General features: G+C 44.0%; 1 protein-coding gene across 4 annotated transcripts in view; it reads left to right on the top strand.

The window, feature by feature from the left end:
• Positions 1-18,709, top strand: part of AKAP13 (A-kinase anchoring protein 13) — a 189,155-nt gene that overhangs the window by 104,561 nt on the left and 65,885 nt on the right. For all 4 annotated transcript variants that reach the window (XM_066592822.1, XM_066592824.1, XM_066592823.1 and 1 more), the window contains exon 9: positions 18,571-18,652. In XM_066592822.1, coding sequence (XP_066448919.1) covers positions 18,571-18,652 — 82 coding nt within the window. The remainder of the gene's footprint in view (positions 1-18,570; positions 18,653-18,709) is intronic.

Below are 18,709 nucleotides of genomic sequence, written 5' to 3'. Positions count from 1 at the left end.
CAGAAAGCCACCATTTTCAGAAGCCTGTCCCACAAAGTATATCCTGTGGTGCGGGGGATCAAGCAGAACTCCGAGTTTTCCAAGTTCTCTGTACTTATTCTTTCATCTGTAAATTTTTTTTTTTTTTTTAGTTTTTTCCCTCCTCTGTGCTCGGCCAGTGAAATACTTTGTTGCAAAAGTTTGAGTAAACTTTCCCGTTGCTAAGATTTTGGAAAAAAAAAATTGCAAAAACACTCCCGTCTTTAAAATAACATGAAGACTAGAATTTACTGTACACAGCGGTGAGAAGTGCCAAATAATTGCTTTTCCCTGTTTACAGTTTGTCTTTTTTGTTTTTTTGTTTTGTTTTTTCTTTTTTTTTAGAGAGAAATGTAGTTTGTTTCTGATTTGTGTTTACTTTACCTTTCCCAGAGTAATATGTTTTGGGAAGTCGGCCCTGTACGGGAGCCTGAATGAATTTCTATTAAATATGGCCATGGAAAGTGGTATTCTTCAGGGGCCTTGTGTATATGTTAGCTTTTGAAAGGATCCCATTGTGCAGTGTTTGTGTAGAACGGCACTGCGCTGCGGGGGGATTTCAGGACCTTTCATACTAGTTGATCATTTCCAGCCCTAGTTGTTCTGCTTTATAGTGGCTTGTGTAGGCTCTTCTATGCTCTGCGTAGTTGTGCTTATGTATCAACGTATTGTCTGTCTGAAAATGGCATTTATGTCTGAAACGGCTGTAAATATCACCCTAGAATGAGGCTTTGTGCCATTTTAGTGGACATCTAACAAGTCCACTCAATACGGTTTGGCGTAATAAGTTTGACTGTCCGTAAGTATAGCATAGGGCCTTCAGTTTGTAATATGGTGCTACAATGCATAAATTAAAATGTGCCTATCTTTATACACAGAAGCCAAGTGTGGCTCTTCCCAAGATAGCGGTCTTCGTAATAGTTGCCTGATGGAGCAAATGTAAGAGCGAACAATGTCTGAGTTCGCTCGTGCAGCCGGATTGTAAAGCCCGATACATTGTTGGCTCGTTCAAACGAGAAATCGGTCAGTGTCTGAGAAGGACTGAGCGATCGGTATTTAAGCCAAACAATTGGTGAACGAGCCAATGATTTTCAGAATGCATAAAATGAACGAAAAGCTTAACTCTATATCGTTCATTGTTTGATCGTTTACACGGATCAATTATTGTTAATTTTCACTGCTTTGACCGATGATCGTTTCTTGTACAGGGGTCTTTAGCGACAACGGTTCCCTGTAAACACGGCCACTCACCGGGTGACAAGCAAGAATTCATTCACTAGTTGATTTGTTTCAGCTCACCTAAAAAAAAAAATCATCACTGGTTGATCAGTTATCGTCTGGTGTAAACAGGCAATCGTTTAGTCTTTCATCGACTAGCCAATAACTTTGCAGGGAGGGGCGCGCTTCAGTGACCGTAATAATAATCACTCTGTGTAAAGGCACACAGAAAGTTGTTCGTAGGCTGAGAATTGGCTTTTATGACTACTTTGAATAGACTATATGGAGAATAGTAGTCCCATAAAGCTAACTTTTAGAAGTATGCTTAAAGGGGTTGTCCCAGTTATAAGATCTCGGTATAACCCTTTCCCCAGGCAGTAACATAAGAAAGTCATATAATCACCTCTCCCCTCTCCCGCGGTGTCCCTTGCTGGTGATCGGTCCCCCACTGCGGTCTCTGTTTACAACTGCAGCCTACCCGGTTTACAGGATGTCACAGAGGCTGCGGCCAATAACAGCTGAGCAATAGATCGCGGAGCTCAGTTATTGGCTACAGCGTCAGTGACATGGGACTGCAGCTGTAAACGCGGACCAGAGCGGGTAACGGAGCACTGCATGGGACATAGTGGGAGAGTATAGGACTATTATGTTACTGCATGGGGAAGGGGTTGGACAAACAACACCTTTAAAGTTAATTGTGCAAATAAAACTCTTATTGTAGAAGGAAAGTCCAAGTGTAATTTTGTAATCTACCACCAGGGGCAATTTGTCAAAGCAAAAATGGTGTAAAAGAAATGCAGATTTTGTTGCATACCTTTTTTTTGTTTTTTGTGCACAAGTTTTTTTGACTTTGACAGCTTTTCAGCACTCACCCGCTAAATGGATATTGCTTAGCAGGAGGGGATGTGGCCAACCCGGTCTGTAACCTTTACAATAATTAACACCAGAAACTGATGTGCGTTCTACCAGAAATCTGCTCCAGCTCACAGCCACTCTGATTTCTTTGTTTTTTGGCACATAGACTGCCGTGTGTCTCTTAATACATTCGCTGGGAGCTTGAAAATAAGAGTTGGCGCACTTTACAGGAGACCAAAGAATCCGAAAATGGCTAATTCATCTGGCTAATTATACCGACGGAGTAAAAACTGTTACTTATAAAACCTGTCTGTACAATTAGCCAGATGAAGGTTGCCGAAATGTGTTGCTCCTATAAGATGTTTTTGGATTATTTGGTCTTGTGACAAGTGCACCAATTCTCCCCGGTTATTTTCAAGCTTCCAGTGAGTTCTTACGGACGGTCCTTCCGCATTCCATTTAGGGTGGCTTTTGCTTCCCTTGACAGGATTTCTGGCCTGTTGAGCTGCTAGAACCACTCCATCACGTACGATTATTTTAATATGCATTCCTCATCTCGACTGTGCCACGCAATCGAGCGCTGTCCTCTTGTAATTTACCCTTAATACATTTATTATAATAATCTTTATATAACATATTCCGCAACGCTTACTGAACAGGGGGAACAGAAGCAAAACCACGGTTACATGTAGTAATTAGGTGAGGGTCCTGCTCCAATGAGCTTACACACTATAAATAGTGGGGTGATATAGAAGGTAAAGGGACTGGAGATGTGCACCGTATGGCGAGGTGGAGAGTGAGGGATGCTATACGTATAGAAAACGGTCAAATTGAGCCATATCGGCACATTTGGTTCGTTTTCCACCAGTGGAGTTCATATTAAGACCAGCGTATCGGACACTGGTCTTAATAAATTCTTCTTAGTTATAGCAAGTGAAAAGCAAAATTCCGGACATTCATTGTTTACATGAAGAGCACGAAGGCCGGTCCTGATTTTTGTGCAGCTTGCTATAAGCCTGAGCCCCGCTAACCATAGTGTACCGAGCAGTGCGCCTGTGTTATCACCAGCTTAGGACGGGTATTCTTCCTCTGGAAGTTAACGCTGTAGGTTCCCAATGGCTGCAGGCATTGATTCGGAATTAATACTAATGAAAAAGCTTTGTTAAAACCAGCAGGCATCTTTGATCATAAAGCTGCAGTTATACTTACCCTATAGTTATTACCCTATAGGGACCGAGAAGTCCTGAATTGTATAAGACCCCATAGATCACTAGAGGGCAGGTTGGCCAGACTCACGGATTTTGGCCATGTAATGCAAGCAGAGTCCCTAGAAAAATCTATAATGCTTGGAGAGATCAGTGGCAAAAGACCTGACCACCAAAGGACATGATGGCTGATACTGTCAGAGCTGATACTGGCACGGATATCACACAACTGAAAGAAGTAGTGCAAAACCGAAAAACATGGAGGGAGCTCGCCTTCAGGGTCGCCAACGACTAAACAGCTAACAACAACATAGTTATTTGATGCTGAAGGTGAAAACCAGTAAAAATTCTACAATAAATTAGATGTAAATGATGCAAGTTAAAAACAATTACAACTGGTCTTTCAAAAAACAACAAGATGCCATATAGTTTCATCAACAGAAAAATGAGTTATGGCTCCTGGAATGCAGTGGTTGGTCATTAATGGCCTACGTATAGGCTGGTTAATAAGGGGTAGTCTTAGACACACCCCCTGTCTCATTATTCTTTCAGGCTGAAGTGCTGCCCTTCCCTACTCCGCTTTGCCTCCTCTGATTGGCTGCTGTATATAATACATGTCTAAAGAGGCCAATCAAGAATGTGATACACGGAGAGAAGATTTATGTTACAGCAAGGGCAAAATGATTAAAAAGTACAAATTAGTATAATCAGTGAGAAAATATTGCTACAGAGGTAAATAAGCCTTAGTAAGGGGAGTCTGGATGGTCATGTTAATTAAAGCTGGCTTACAGTTCTGTTAGGGCGATGGCTGTTGGCTGGTATACCTATGGCACTCGTAAGGAGTTAATTGTAAGTTTGCCTGAGGTCTGCCAGATGTAACTTTAATTGTGTAAAAGAAAATGTGGAAAAATAGCACACATGTTCCAGCGAATTTGGGGGCCGAGTAGTAGAATTTACTGTAAGAGGCGGCCGTCAGAGCGGATACTTCTCAGAAAATAATCATGGAAAGAATATGATATAGGAGGTGTGTATAGAAAGTCGTTCGAGTCACTACAGGTCACTACATGCACTTGCAGGCTAATAAAATCTGTAGAAAACTCTCTATTTTCCACAGCCTAGAACAGGTTGTTGACAGGGGCCTGTGGGGGAATCTGAAGGAGGTAAGCGCCTACAACACTTAGTAACTACTGCTTAAAGGAACGGCTTTGCTTGCGCCGCAAATACGAAGCTAATCACGTCTGTTTCTAAAATGTACAGTTTCCTTGACAAGCTGTAGTCTTCGGAGTTATTTAACGCTGCTTGCTAAGGAACCGACCACCTCCGCTATGGAGCAGAGCTGGCCGACGCTTCTAACTTGGTGTGCAGGATTCTGCTGGGTGGCTGAGATCTCTGGAGCCACCGGCTACCGCTGCATAGAAGGGCTTCTGAGCACCGCACATCCAGATAAAATAGAGTACTACTTGTTCTCAAAGCTTGTAAAAAGTATACAAAAGTATATGTACAATAAAGGTCACAAAACTCATTACAAATGGTTTATCTCGGGGTATAAAATCAAAAATTATTTTACATGGTAATTGTACATCCTGGCAGAGGGGCACTTAAGGACGCCTGCAGACGGCCGGGTCGGATCCCGCAGCGAGAATTCTCGCAGCAGGACCCGACCCGAGCCCCTGCAGGGACTAGTGCGGCGCTCACCTCTCCCGCGGCTCCGGCTCTCTGATGTGCCGGCGCATGCACAGAGCGGAGCCGGCGCGGCGGGAGTGATATTTCTGAGCGGGCCTCTACGAGACCCGCACAGAAATAGAGCATGCCGCAATTTGTTTTCCGCGTGGACAAATCGCGTCCGTCTGCATAGGATTGCGTACTGTAATGCAATCCTATGCAGGCGGGCAGGGGCGGAAATTCTGCGGGAAATACCGCTGCAGAATTTCTGCCCGCGTGCAGGGGGCCTAACACAACAGAACGTACACTTATGTCCTGTTAGCGCGAGATCAAGAGAGATCCTGCGCTATCCGGCAGCGGGAGCAACAGCGGGGGTTCATCTGGACAGCGACACCCGCTGTTAACCCCTTCCCTGCCACTATCTAGGTAGATCGCAGCATGTAAAGGGTTCACAGAGGGAGTGCTTCCTCCTTGACCTAATCAGGCTTTCGCAATGAAATTGCGGAAAGCCTGACGGGTAGCCGTGGCAACAAGATGCCAGATCGAGGCATCCTGCATTGCAAATGCCTATGATCACTATAACAAGCGATAAGTCATTGCAGGACAGAAGTCCTGCAATGCTTTATCATAGCGATTATACCGGTAGGTGTGATTGTACAAGTCCCCTACAGGGGACATAAAAAATGTACAAACTGAATAAAAGTGATCAAAAAAGCTGTATATACCTCAAAATGATACCCATAAAAACTACAGCTCGTCTTGCAAAAAATAAGCTCTCAGTGCTTCGTCCATGGAAAAATAAAAAAGTTATAGGACTTGGAATGCAGCGATTTAGAAAAAAAAATTACCAAGAAAGGATTTTTATTGTGGGAAGTGGAAAAACCTAAAAAAAATAAGAATTTTGGTATAGTTGTAATTGTACCGTGCCACAGAAAAAAATGTATTGCGCCATTTATGTTGCATGATTAACGCTGTAAAAAAACAACTAAAAATCTATGGCAGAATTAATGTGTTTTCTCTTCCTGCTATCATAAAAAAGTAATAAAAGTTTTACAATATAGTCTTATGTACTCAAAAATATAGTCTCCCCCCAGTGCCAGGTCTCTAGGATGTGGGGCAGCGGAGGTACAGCTACCTACGGAGCATGATGATTGAGGGACTGTGGTAAGGTATTGCTTGATGCCATCATACAGAGCCCACATGGTAGTAGATGCCAATTCTACACCCTCTGCAGACCATATCGGTGATTATTATAAGGGGTACTTGGGTGTTTTAGGCTACTGCTGTAAACTAGGTTTAAATGAGAGTAGTGTGTTTTTGTCCCGTTATGTGGCCGTGATAATTACAGCCACATACCGGGACGAGATGAAGCCGTGGGCTTCAATGGTTTCACTTTTATTAGAAGGATTCTCGCCTGTTAATTGTACAGACGAGAAAAGATAGGACTTGCCCTATCGTTCCCGTATGCAGTATTAACTACATGTGGGAAAGATAGGGCAGGACCTATCTTCCTGCTTTTCCCCCCCCCTCAAACTCCTGCCCTCTGGTGTGGAGTTTGAACGGTCCAAGAAGAAGGAAAAACCTGTTCATGCCCAACTACGCTCCATAGGGGTGAGTGTAGTTGCACATACGGCTGTGTGAAGCCACCTTAAAAAACAGCTTGACCGGGTGACAGCCATAACATATGTGCTATCTGTTCAGCCCTGTAAGCAAGACTTAATAGGAAAATAGCGGTTTCCCAAAAATAAGCCCTACCCAGATTTTTGGCCATTTTTTTAGGGAGGCTTAAATATAAGCCTTACCCAGGAAAAAACCCTAGTTACACTACATATAAAAAAAAAAGAGAATATACACCAAGCAGACTCAGTGCTTGTCCCTCACGTCACTCTTCAGAGGTGGGCGCTATTCCCGCAGTCCTCCAAGTTATATCCACTTATACAACATAATTTCCTAGTTACGGGATTCATAAATCCTGCCTTCAGGAAGCGATGGCTGTGATTGGCAGAGCAGCACTTGAGAACCAATTAATGCAGTGCTTGGTGAACCGCAGCTCAGCCAATTCATAAATTCCACAAAGCGATGGCTGTTGATCTGGTTCTTCTCGCACTGCAGCTCAGCCAATGCAGCTCTGGATGAACCAATGCGATGGCTGTGATTGGTTCCCAGAGTGCTGCATTGATTGGTTCCCAAGCGCTGCTCAGCCTATCACAGCCATCGCTTCCTGGTGATGCAGGATTTATAAATCCCATAACCAGGAAGTGATGTTGTATAAGGGACTAGGACTGAAGAACAGTGCGGACCTCCAGGGAGCGGAGTGAGGGACATAGTGAGCCTGCCAGGTAAGTAAAATAAGACCTAGTGCCCTTTTTAGGGACAAATTAATGTAAGACAGGGTCCTATTTTGGGGGAAACCCTGTATTCATACACCGGTAATGTACAGCATCAAAATATTTCCTTTGGTAGTAAGCATATGCATTCTTTCTCACACTTATCAGGACTGAGCAGTTTATCATTGACTGTATTTGCATTCATTAATGCTCACAATGTTATCACACGCCTGACACGTTGCTTCATATGTTATGGTATGAAGACAGTTTTACTTCTCATTTTATTGTTCCCCATTAGAAAAATCCCAGATGATGTAGTTTTCTAAAACTGCGCTGTCAAACCCTAAAACTGTGAAGGATTCTGTGAATCTTGGACTTCCTGCTTCTGTGGGGGTTTATATTTAGGACATAAGCTCATATATCGCTCTATTTCCTACTGCTAGCAGAGCCGTTCATAGAGAACAAGAACGCACAAAACCTCTGCTGAAAATCACCCATTTTTAATTTGACGCTTTCCAGAGTGGTGATTTTATAGTTCCTCCTTTTCTTAGGGCCCCTGTCCACGACCGTGAATTCGCCAGCAGTAAATCGCCGGTGAATCCCGCAGGCTGAAGCTTTCCATAGAATTGCTATGGAAAGCGCCTGCCCCGTGTCCGCGAGCGGATAATCATTGTGATTCTCCGCTCGTGGCGGTCAATTCGCAGCATGATGCAAATTGCATCCCGATTCTCCGCAGTCAGCCTATCTATTAGGATAGGGCTGACTGGCGGAGATTCCGCTCCTGCCCCCGGGCGGAGATCTGCCGCGGGACTTGGCAACGCCCGTGGACAGCCGGCCTAAGATGGTCATTATTACTGTTGACTAGTGCTGAGCAATTATTGAAATATATGGGTTGGGTGTGCTCAACCCATTTTTCAAAAAATAATTGTGAATCGGCGCAGTCTCTTCTGTCTCCCATTAAAATCAATGTGTGTAAAAATCAGGCGCAGTAATTTGTATGGTGGTGGTTCCACTTCAGAGTTTGACTCTGTGCTTAGCACTGTTACCTTGCAGTGCTGGGGTCCTGGGTTCCAATCCCATCAAGGGCATCGTCTGCATGAACTTTGAAAACCCTTCATATTCTCTGTACAGATGCACGCTGTAAAGTAGTCTTCATGTTCTCTGTACGGCTGCACGCTGTAAAGTAGTCCTCATTTTCCCTGTACGGCTGCACACCGTAAAGTAGTCATCTTGTTCCCTGTATGGCTGCACACCAAAAAGTAGTCCTCATGTTCTCTTTACGGCCGCACACCGTAAAGTTGTCTTCGTGTTCTCTATACGGCTGCCACCATAAAGTGGCCCTCATGTTCTCTGTACGGCAGCACACCGTAAAATAGTCCTCGTGTTCTCTGTACGGCTGCACACGGTAAAGTAGTCCTCGTGTTCGCTGTACGGCTGCACACCGTAAAGTAGTCCTCGTGTTCTCTGTACGGCTGCACACCGTAAAGTAGTCCTCGTGTTCTCTGTACGGCTGCACACCGTAAAGTAGTCCTCGTGTTCTCTGTACGGCTGCACACCGTAAAGTAGTCCTCGTGTTCTCTGTACGGCTGCACACCGTAAAGTAGTCCTCGTGTTCTCTGTACGGCTGCACACCGTAAAGTAGTCCTCGTGTTCTCTGCACGGCTGCACACCGTAAAGTAGTCCTTGTGTTCTCTGCACGGCTGCACACCGTAAAGTAGTCCTCGTGTTCTCTGCACGGCCGCACACCGTAAAGTAGTCCTCGTGTTCTCTGCACGGCTGCACACCGTAAAGTAGTCCTCGTGTTCTCTGCACGGCTGCACACCGTAAAGTAGTCCTCATGTTCTCTGCACGGCCTCTATATAATGCTGAATAATATGGAATCCGGGAGCTTTCACTAAACTAACAGCACCAGAATTCAGAATTGGATTGCACCAGAAAACTGGCCTATAGACTGACTTGCGCCAGATTTAGGGCTTAATCACACAGACGAGAAACTCTCTCCAATTTTGTGTGATGCGAGACTCACAAAACCCGCACGAGTATGGAGCCCATTCTTCTCTCTGAGCCTGTTCACAGGAGTGATTTGTCGCTATGCTGTGAGCAAAATAAATTGTGGCATGTTATATTTTTTGGAATTTCTTCGGAAGTAATCACTAATTATTTCCTATGAAATCTTCTAGTTGCATCACACTGTGATTTTTAGCATTGATGTCTATGGGAAGACCTTCTGATCTTTTCATGTGCATGAAAAATGCAATTTCACAGAAATTATGCAATTTAAAAATTTTTTTTTTTCTTTACGCTAAAATACATCAACTCGAATCCAAAAAGTCTGCAAGTGTGATATTTTCGCTTGCCCGTGTGAATGTAGCCTCGTTATGCGGATTAAACCCTTTGAGTCTTCCTAAACCGTTTTGGAAGTGCCTAGGAGGAGGAGCACGGTGTAGAGGGGTTGTAAAAGGTGCAAATTATTGGCGTAAAGTAAGCAAACTAAGAGGTGCGGCAGAAGGCTCATAAGCATGTAATATGTCTAGCAAGATGCACCAGATCTACCACACGGTGTGAGCCACTGGGGTACATTAGGGGAACTGCCTGGTTCAGTTTAAAGATGTCTAAAGTTGGCAGTAATAATAAATCTTCCATTATATCCATTCATGTATGAGTGGATGAAGTCAGTATTTCCCATAGAAGTCTATGGGTCCATATCACAGATCCATACAATACATGTTCATAAGGCGTTGGATATAGAAGAACAATATGGCTGCCGTAACACTTGTCACGGGACTTGTCACCTAGCCTTCCCATACTCATGGCATGTAGACCAGCCCAGGACTGCTGACGGTGATTTCAAAAGCACATAAAAATTTAGAAACTACGATGAGTAATTATAACCACCGCCTTTTGACTATGCGGTCTACAACAACCGATGTAAGTATACCCCCAGTACTAAATGCACTGCTTATGTATGTATAGAGCTGTAGTGTGGGGTTACTAAATCAGCCCCAACTAGTCTGCCTTTTTTTTTTTGCAAGTGTGAGCGTTCTGCAATATTCACAGAAGTCCTTTCCCGTCACATGACTGGTTGTATATCCCGCGTGGGACACTAGATTGTTGAAAATGTGTAATACTGAAGTAGCCGGTGTCCTACCAGGAACTGTAGCCTGCTGTGATTCAGACTCCTACTGGAGTGACTCCCCGCTCCGGACTAGTCCTCATTACGCATCGGCTGCAGGCGCCTCCCTTATTGCTATTCACTTGACACATCATGTATCTAAATGTCACATTACCATTTTTTGCTGTTCTACAAGCCTCTTACGCAATTGTCTATTCTTGTGTGTTTGTAGCAATTAATGAATTAATAACTGGCCTGCAGCAGCGGATTCTGCTTCAAGTCACCAGATTTTTAATTAGGCTGTGTCTTCTTGTTTTTTGTTTGTTTTTTAAATCCATTTTTTTAAATTAAGGTATTTTATTTCTCTATTATGGCCGCCTGCAGACGAGCGGGTCGGATCCGGCAGCGAGAATTCTCGCTGCGGTACCCAACCCGAGAGCCTGCAGGGACGAGCGCGTACTCACCCGCAACTGGCGACCCCGCCTCTTTCATGTGCCGGCTGCGGCGCAGCCGGCACATGCGCAGACCGGAGCCGGCAGCCGGGTGAGTGCGTGCCCTGCACAAAAATAGGACATGCCGCGGTTTGTTTGCCGCGCGAGATTTCGCGCGGCCAAACCGCGGCCGTCTGCATAGGAGTGCGTAACTTTCAGTGGCGGAAATCCCGCGGGAAATCCCGCCGTGGGATTTCCGCCCGTGTGCAGGCGGCCTAAAGCATAAAGAAAATAACGATACCATGGTAAACAAGATGCCTTTGCAAGGTGACATTATAAATTGGGTACACTTAAGCGAAACGATTAGGTTCCATTGATAATAAACCAAGGAGAAACCATTAACTCCTTAGGCCGCCTGTCCCTGGCCGGCGATTCCACGTACCCGCCTTCTCTCTTTATCTACTGCGGATGGTCTGGATGGCTCGCCATCGGACATGCGTAGTACAGATTTTTTTTATGTTGATCATTCCTGCTCCATCGCTAGGCGATGACGCGGCTACCACGACCCTTACGCATTGTTCATTGTGGAAGGGCCACGGGTCGGACGGCTTGCGTTGACTTCAGTGGAAGCAGTTCCTGCAGACACCATACAAAAATACAGCATGCTCCGATTTTTTATTTCTGTGAGCAGAAAACCACAATTGATTTCCGCCCGTGTGCAGAAAAGTGCTTTTCCATAGTATGCTATGGAAGGTATGTATTCTGCAATGCAAATCCGTTGTGTGCAGCCGGCCCTAATGACTGCCTATTTTGTGCCTTAAGGATGAAACCATTTTCATTGTGTCGCTGTCACAGGAGCCATGACTTGTTGACATAAGCAAATGAGGGGATTTTTTTTTTGTGAAATGAGGAGTTATTATTTTAATTGCAACATATAACTTGTGTAATTTACATTTTTTTTGGAGCAGATGTGGCAAAAAAATCTCCAAGAAATTCCACCATTTTTTCTTTTAGGGGGATTTTTTTGTTTTCACTGCATTCACCATTTGGTAAAAATAACATAATTTTCTAATCTGGATCAGCATTATTACTGCAATAGCAAGTTCATATGGAATGTTTTACTACTTTAGCATAAAAAACAAACAAACTTTTGAAGAAAAACTATTGAATCTGCATCGTGGCTTTTTTAACGCCCTGTGCGGTTTTATTTTTGTGTGAGAGGGTTTTTGCGTGGAGAATTCATTGTTATTGGTACTAGTTTGAGGTAAATGTGACATTTTTGTATTGCTTTTTATAACATTTTTGGGAGGTGACCAAAGGGGGGAAGCTATTTTTGGCATTGCTTTTTAAAGTTTTTATGGTACTCCCCAAGTGAGATAATATATTTTTTTATTGTTGGGGTCATTACAAAAATAATACCTATTATGTGTGGTTAAAAAAATTATTTAAATTTTCTTCATGCTATTTTTTTTTTTTTAGTCCCTGAAGAGGACTTGAAGTGATTGTACGATCGATACTGCATTCTACCATTATGACAGCCGCCCATTTGACTCTGCCGGTGGCGATGTCTAATAGGTTGAGTTACTTGTCGGGCCTCTAGCTACTATGGGAACCCTTTGGTACCTTGTGCCGATCAGTGACAGGAGGAGCCTCCTCCCCTTGTCTTCTGCTTATATGCTGCTGTTGCTATTGATTGTGACATGTAAGGGGTTAAACTGTCATGATCTGAGCTTACTCCATCTCTGACAGTTATAGCAGGAGCCTGGCTGTTGGCATAGGCACCACCATAAACAGATGTATGTGTAGGGTTAAAGTCCATTAGTGACCACCATAAAAAGGCACATGCATGCCCAAGTACGCAGCGCCCGTTGGGTAAATGCACTTTTGCCCGTGTGACGCTGACTTGATTCTGAATGTCCTGTCCTCTGTTTCCCAGCTGAATTACTGTGACCGGTCCTATATTGGGCAGCAGAGTAAGTACATGGGTACCCATTTAGGCGGTGTTCAGACCCCTCCGCATGTAATTTTCACTGAAGTCCAGAAGAAATAACGCAGCATGCTGTGCTGTTTTGTTGGACAAACTGAACGGACCCAATTCTAGTCAACAGGTCCTTTCGAAGCAGTTTGGTTCCATCTTTGTACCCATCCATTTGGCCCCGAGTTTAGTTTTCCTGCTCCCATAACAGTCCGCAGTGCAAGTGCGAATGAGCCTTTATTTGACTTGCCTAAAATCTTGGCAAATGGCTGAATTACCGAGTAAATCTTGTACTTGTGTCTCCTTGCCAGAATATCTGTAGACTACATCTTGTAGGAGGTAAGAGGCATTCTGCGTCACAGCGGGAGTCGGTCAGACGTCTGCAGGCTGAGGTTTGGGAAGCACAAGGGTGTTCGGCTATGACTTATACATGGGAGGACTTCCCAGTCCCATCCTGTGATCGGGGCCAGCGTGGCTCGTTCTACTGAAGCAGATGGAAGACTGAAAACCAAAAACGTATGGAAAGCATGTGACCGGCTGTGTTATTAGACTACTTCCCCATTCACATTACAGGAAAACATGACCTAAAAATCACAGAGCTGTCCCATCATGTAGTCAAAGTAGGGCCGCACGGACAGCCATTGTGACAGCCGGGAACCGGGCCGCATCGCTGGGGTTTTCTAACCAGATAATGACTGCATGATTTTGCAGAAAACAGCAGTTTTGCAGTTTCGGCATGTTGCTTGGGAATTGGTGTTTGTAATATCCTTTGTGAAGCGTGTAAAATACGCAGCAAATATGCATATATAGGCGTATTTGCGGTCTATGTTGTACCAACATGGCTATATTGGTGTGTATTATGCGCCAAAGTAGGACATGCTGTGTTTTCTTGCGCAGAAAAGAAACCAGGTGTGAGCGGTCCGATAGAAACCACTGAGCTGTTAGTGCGTATTACGCACATAAGTGTGTGATATACACGGGACACATACACCCGTGGGAGTGAGCCCTTACTCAGACTGATGCCGCACTCATGCAATGCTGGGTGCCAGCGACATCACATCTATGTACTCGCGCATGAAAGAAAATCGCAAGTGCTTCTGATAGGTTCAATTAGTCAAAATCGAATTGCATGCATATCGCCATGTGAGTGCGACGCGCGCTATATAGATCTAGATTAGATAGATATATAGATATAGATTAGATAGAGATATATAAAATCTAAAATGTGTAGCTCTCTCAATCTCTCTCAAAACTCACATTAATAAATGCATTAAAATGTGTTATTTTGAAGTGCGAGTTCCATCCATGTCACTGTCGGATGGCACGACAGCATGAAACTCGCCGTGTGAGTGCGCCCTATTCCTGTTGTATCAGTGAGTTTGACCTTTTTCAGTGATTATTTATTTTTTCTCAGTAGATTTGATCCCATTTTCTTTGATAAGTTTGTAAAATGTCAGTTTCACCTATATTCCCCCCCCCCCCCCCCGACCGTTAGGCCATAGAATCAATTACACTTCCCAAGAACTGACTTGAGGCTATTGCCTACAGCGGTCACCTGATTTCATATGACATCATCTGTTCCAACAATTGCTGGGACCATAGTGGGGCTTGTGGCGGGTAAGGTTGCTCTCACACAGCCCAAACGCCTCCCTTAATTTCAACAGGGATTTGCAGACTAGCACTTGAAATGCCGCGACTTTTGTGTTCCATCCGCTTTATTTTTTTGCGTTTTCCCTGCTTTTAACTCTCATCACAATGATGGGGTGCGCTTAAAAACTCTATAGTATGTGTTTCAAAACACTGTAAAACGCTGAGGTTTTGAACACTATTTTCTGAACACGTGTGAGTGTGACCTTTTATAATGCTCTGTTTTATTTTACTATGAGCAGCCCTATTAAAGGGATGTTCTCCGGTAACCAACCTTTAATTATAAAGATGGTCCATGTGACCAAATTAGAGGACTAAAAACTCCTATTGGGTCTCAGAAAACCCCTTTAAAGTCTGCTCTGAATAGGTCAGCCCAGTTGTGAATGAAGTGAAGAAAGAGTAATAGAACGTAGTTTTTAATGGTTCCGCAAGTCGGACCAAACGCCCCGTCGGTGGCAGCCATGAGCCATTCTTTTAAGGTCATCAGCCACTGAAGAAAGAAAGTGCTCAGTGCCTGCACAGAGGTTTCCTCCTTGTGCCTATTAACTTGAGAAACCCCCGTGTACCAGCGAGCATCCCCCCCCCCCCCCCCTCCCCGCACCCCCTCCTATTTCCATTCCAAGGTCTCCGGTTATAAGCAAGCACTATGGAAAGCTTCTTCTCCCGGGAGAGGCATACGCAGCTTGTGATGCTGCAGGGAGGGGGGGAAAGGGTGGAACAGTCGGAGGACAGGAAACCATGTGGCAGGGTCACTCCATGGGCCCCAGCTGATGTGAATGAGTGCATTGACAGAAGCAAATTAGTAAGGCTTGCCGAGTCCTGTCACGAAAATGACTGTGAGAAATGCTTTCAGGCCTCCGATTCTTTTTGCAGACTTTATCCAGAACTGGTCTTATGCACTTCTCCTTTCATCTTCCAAGAAGATCAGCTGATTTCCTCTTTCATCTGCATGAATCCGTATCCTCATAAGGAGGCTTGGCAGACCTTCTTCTTCTCCGAGGCTCAAATGGTCATGATATCATTTGAGAAACGCAACTTTTCTCACTAGTTTGCTTTCTTCTTGTGCCCCAAAAGGGTTCGGTGTGGGCAGTTACTGGCACACAACAGCTGTGGCCTGCAGCTGCGTTCCCTTCTTCACGCATCGGATCGAATGTCTTTATGTTGTGGGAATATGAGTCAACCATTGATGAGCGCCTGGGCAGAGTGGAAACGGCAAGCGATGACGTCCTCAAAGGAGGGGCTTTTCTGTTCCTCCTGTGAAATGTGATTGGAAATAATATACATTTTGAAAAAAAAAAAAAGGAGGGGGTCTCGGAATATGGTGGAGACTTCTTGAAGGAGTCTACAGCTGCGTCTCGGATTTCACTTCCAAAACAGATCTTGCGCTGGATGTGAGGGAGACTTTACTGGATTTTCATCTTCAGTTTTGTGTGCCTGCGAATGAGATGCTGAAGTCACGTCTAGACAATAACTTGCATTTAGTTCTAGCTCTGGGCTTGACCGGACGGAAAGTTTGTTTGCACACTTGCCCCTCCGAGGTGGCTTTGGCTGATTTACGCGGTCCATGCTTTGTATGCACTTTGGGTGATTATTGCATTTTACCTCGGTGGAGAATATGTTAGCTCCGTATCCGTCGTGGAAGTGATGAGATTCTTGGAGTTAGAAGTGGAGTGTTGATCTCACCAGAACAGGGTGGCTTTATTTCTCATGACCGTGTTCCTTCGAAACGAGGAAAATGTACGAGAGGCATAAAAGACGGTACAGCCTGTGCAACATTTCCAAAGTTGACCGTGTTGACCGCTCTGATGTGGTGCTTTTAAAGGTAATGGTGTTTTTGTGCTTGTTTTTGTTTATTATTAACTTTTTTTTCCTATAGCTTTTTATATTTTTCTTAGTTTTTGTTTTTTCTTTAACTTAATTGTTTGTAATGTTGATAGGCCAACTTTTTGCCTGCCAGTAATGCCTAATCTGACTTCTCTACATGCTTTATTTTTGGGGGGCTTTGCACCAAAGTCATCGTGTCCATTCTCAATGAAGCCAATAACGATGACCAGCATTATAAGTGAACCTGGTCACTGTGCTGTATGTACTTGGTGTCCTCATGTGAATCCTTTCCGCGGTGTACAGTTTATTTTACTTTTTTACTTTATAAACTTTTGAGTTTGTTTTCATTTTAACGCCGTTGATCACTCAAGCTTCAAAGTTTTTTCCGAAGCCTCCTGGTATAAAGTTTTATTTAATATAATGATTCAGTCCGTCGACTAAATTTAGCCAGACCAAAGACAATCGGTGCAGTCTGGGAATGTTCCATTAGTAACGGTTTTTGGGAGCCTGGCAGTACTTCTGGCACAGTCCATACAGAGCTGTGCTGGCTGACTGTTGTATAAACCATATGCTGGGAGTATAGGAAACTTGCTGTCATTTCTGTGGCATTTTAGAATAAGTAGCTATTAAGCCCATCTATGCTGGGATGTTTATAATGTGCTTTCTCATTGTTCCTAAGCCTTAACCCTTTCTTGTGTTCCCTGGAAATAGAAGTGAATGTTACCTATCAAATCCACCTCAACAAAAGTTTTGCAAAGATTTCAAGTTTTGCTTTAACTTTTAGTATAAAAATTCCCAGAGGTACAAACATGCCGGTTATAGAGATACAATTACCAATGCTGAAGATTGGGGTTTGCCTGGATTGTTGCGTGTGACCTCCTTTCCCATAGGTGTGTTGGTTCTCCATGTAGTTTCCCGTTCTGGAAATCTCAGGAGTCTTTGATGCCCTTGAAGGCTACTCTATTTGACACTTGTGCATGTGCTGTGTAGAATGGTACACGGTGGAGGCAGAATGGGGAGGGATCTCGGTTGCTGGATGCCCACCTTTATGATGTCAGATGACCCTTACACTTTTGCTGTAATATGGATTGGTCTGCATTGTTTAAGCACCTTACAACTCCAGTAACGTGAAAGACCATTGCCTGTTTAAAGCGGCCAGCATGCTTCAACACTGAGCTGATTTCTGCAGGAAGTGGGCAGCTCCATTATTACTGCAGTGGCCAGGCTTGGTATTACAGGCCAAGTTCCTATTGAAGTGTATAGAAACTTGGCCTGCAATACCATGCCTGGCCAGTGCAGTGCGAACAGAGCTGTCTGCTTCCTGCCGATGTCGGCTACTTCTAAAGAGTACAATGGCTTCACTGATTAGTGGGGATGCCAGGCTGCACATCCTAATTGAGCTACGTTTAGTGGCTTGTCTAGGACTACAACTGGATGACCCCTTTTAAGTTGCTTATATATCCAGAATAAGTTTGTGCTAAAGTTGCATATTCAACTATAGAAAGGTTTGTATGTGTTTAGAGCAGATTAACTGTGTTGTCTTAAACATAATGTATCTACAGACCACACTGCAATCACTTAATCAGAATAATTTCCTAATTGCTAATTTAACGCAGTCTTTTGCTAATGAGCTTGTGAAATTCCAGATTTTTGTAAGGCACTAAGTGGTAATAATCTTTATTTAAATAGCGGTAGCATATTCTCCAGGACTATACAAATCAGAGGGTACATGTACAGGCTAAGGCCGGGCTCACGCGAGCCGGTCAGATTCCGCATTCGTGTGGCCCATTCGGATTCCAGCACGGAGCTCAGCCTGCATACAGCCGCGTAATCTACTGCGTATGACCGTGTTGCGGGTACCTGCAGCCCATACTCAATGTAATTGCGCGTGGGCTGCAGGTATATCCATAACCATAGAGCTCAGTGGGCTCTGTCGCAGATATCCGCGGTAAAATAGAGCATGCTGCGTTCTATTTTTCACAAGCAGATTACGCCATTTCCGACCCGCTTATTTGAGCGGAATTGTGTAATCCTAGGCATTTAATTGAGCAGCGGCCCATACGATCGTGGAATCTACAATTTAAATCTGTCCGTATGAGACCGGTCTAAATCAGACTATTGCAGAATGCACGGCCTTGACGGGATTCATTTGCAGAAGACCGCAACATATACTATGTACTAATAATCAGTGTATGTGTATATGTGCTATAGATATATATATTCTCTTTGTGTGAAATGTAATGGTTTTTCTTCTCTAATTCATATTGTTAATATTTTTGCCTTTTTCCCTCTCCAGATTAATAGAGAGAACTGCTGTTCTCTCACCCCGTGTCCACATCCAGTACTCCTCGACTCTAAGCAAACAAGCGACACCAAAGGTAAGTTTTCTGCCATGTGACAGCAAATATACCTATTAAAATACTTTTACATTTAAA

This window comes from Eleutherodactylus coqui, chromosome 2 (genome assembly GCF_035609145.1).
Source record: "Eleutherodactylus coqui strain aEleCoq1 chromosome 2, aEleCoq1.hap1, whole genome shotgun sequence".
Classification (NCBI taxonomy): Eukaryota; Metazoa; Chordata; class Amphibia; order Anura; family Eleutherodactylidae; genus Eleutherodactylus; species Eleutherodactylus coqui.
Note: the sequence above shows the minus strand (reverse complement) of the source record. Positions and strands in the feature narration are given on the sequence as shown.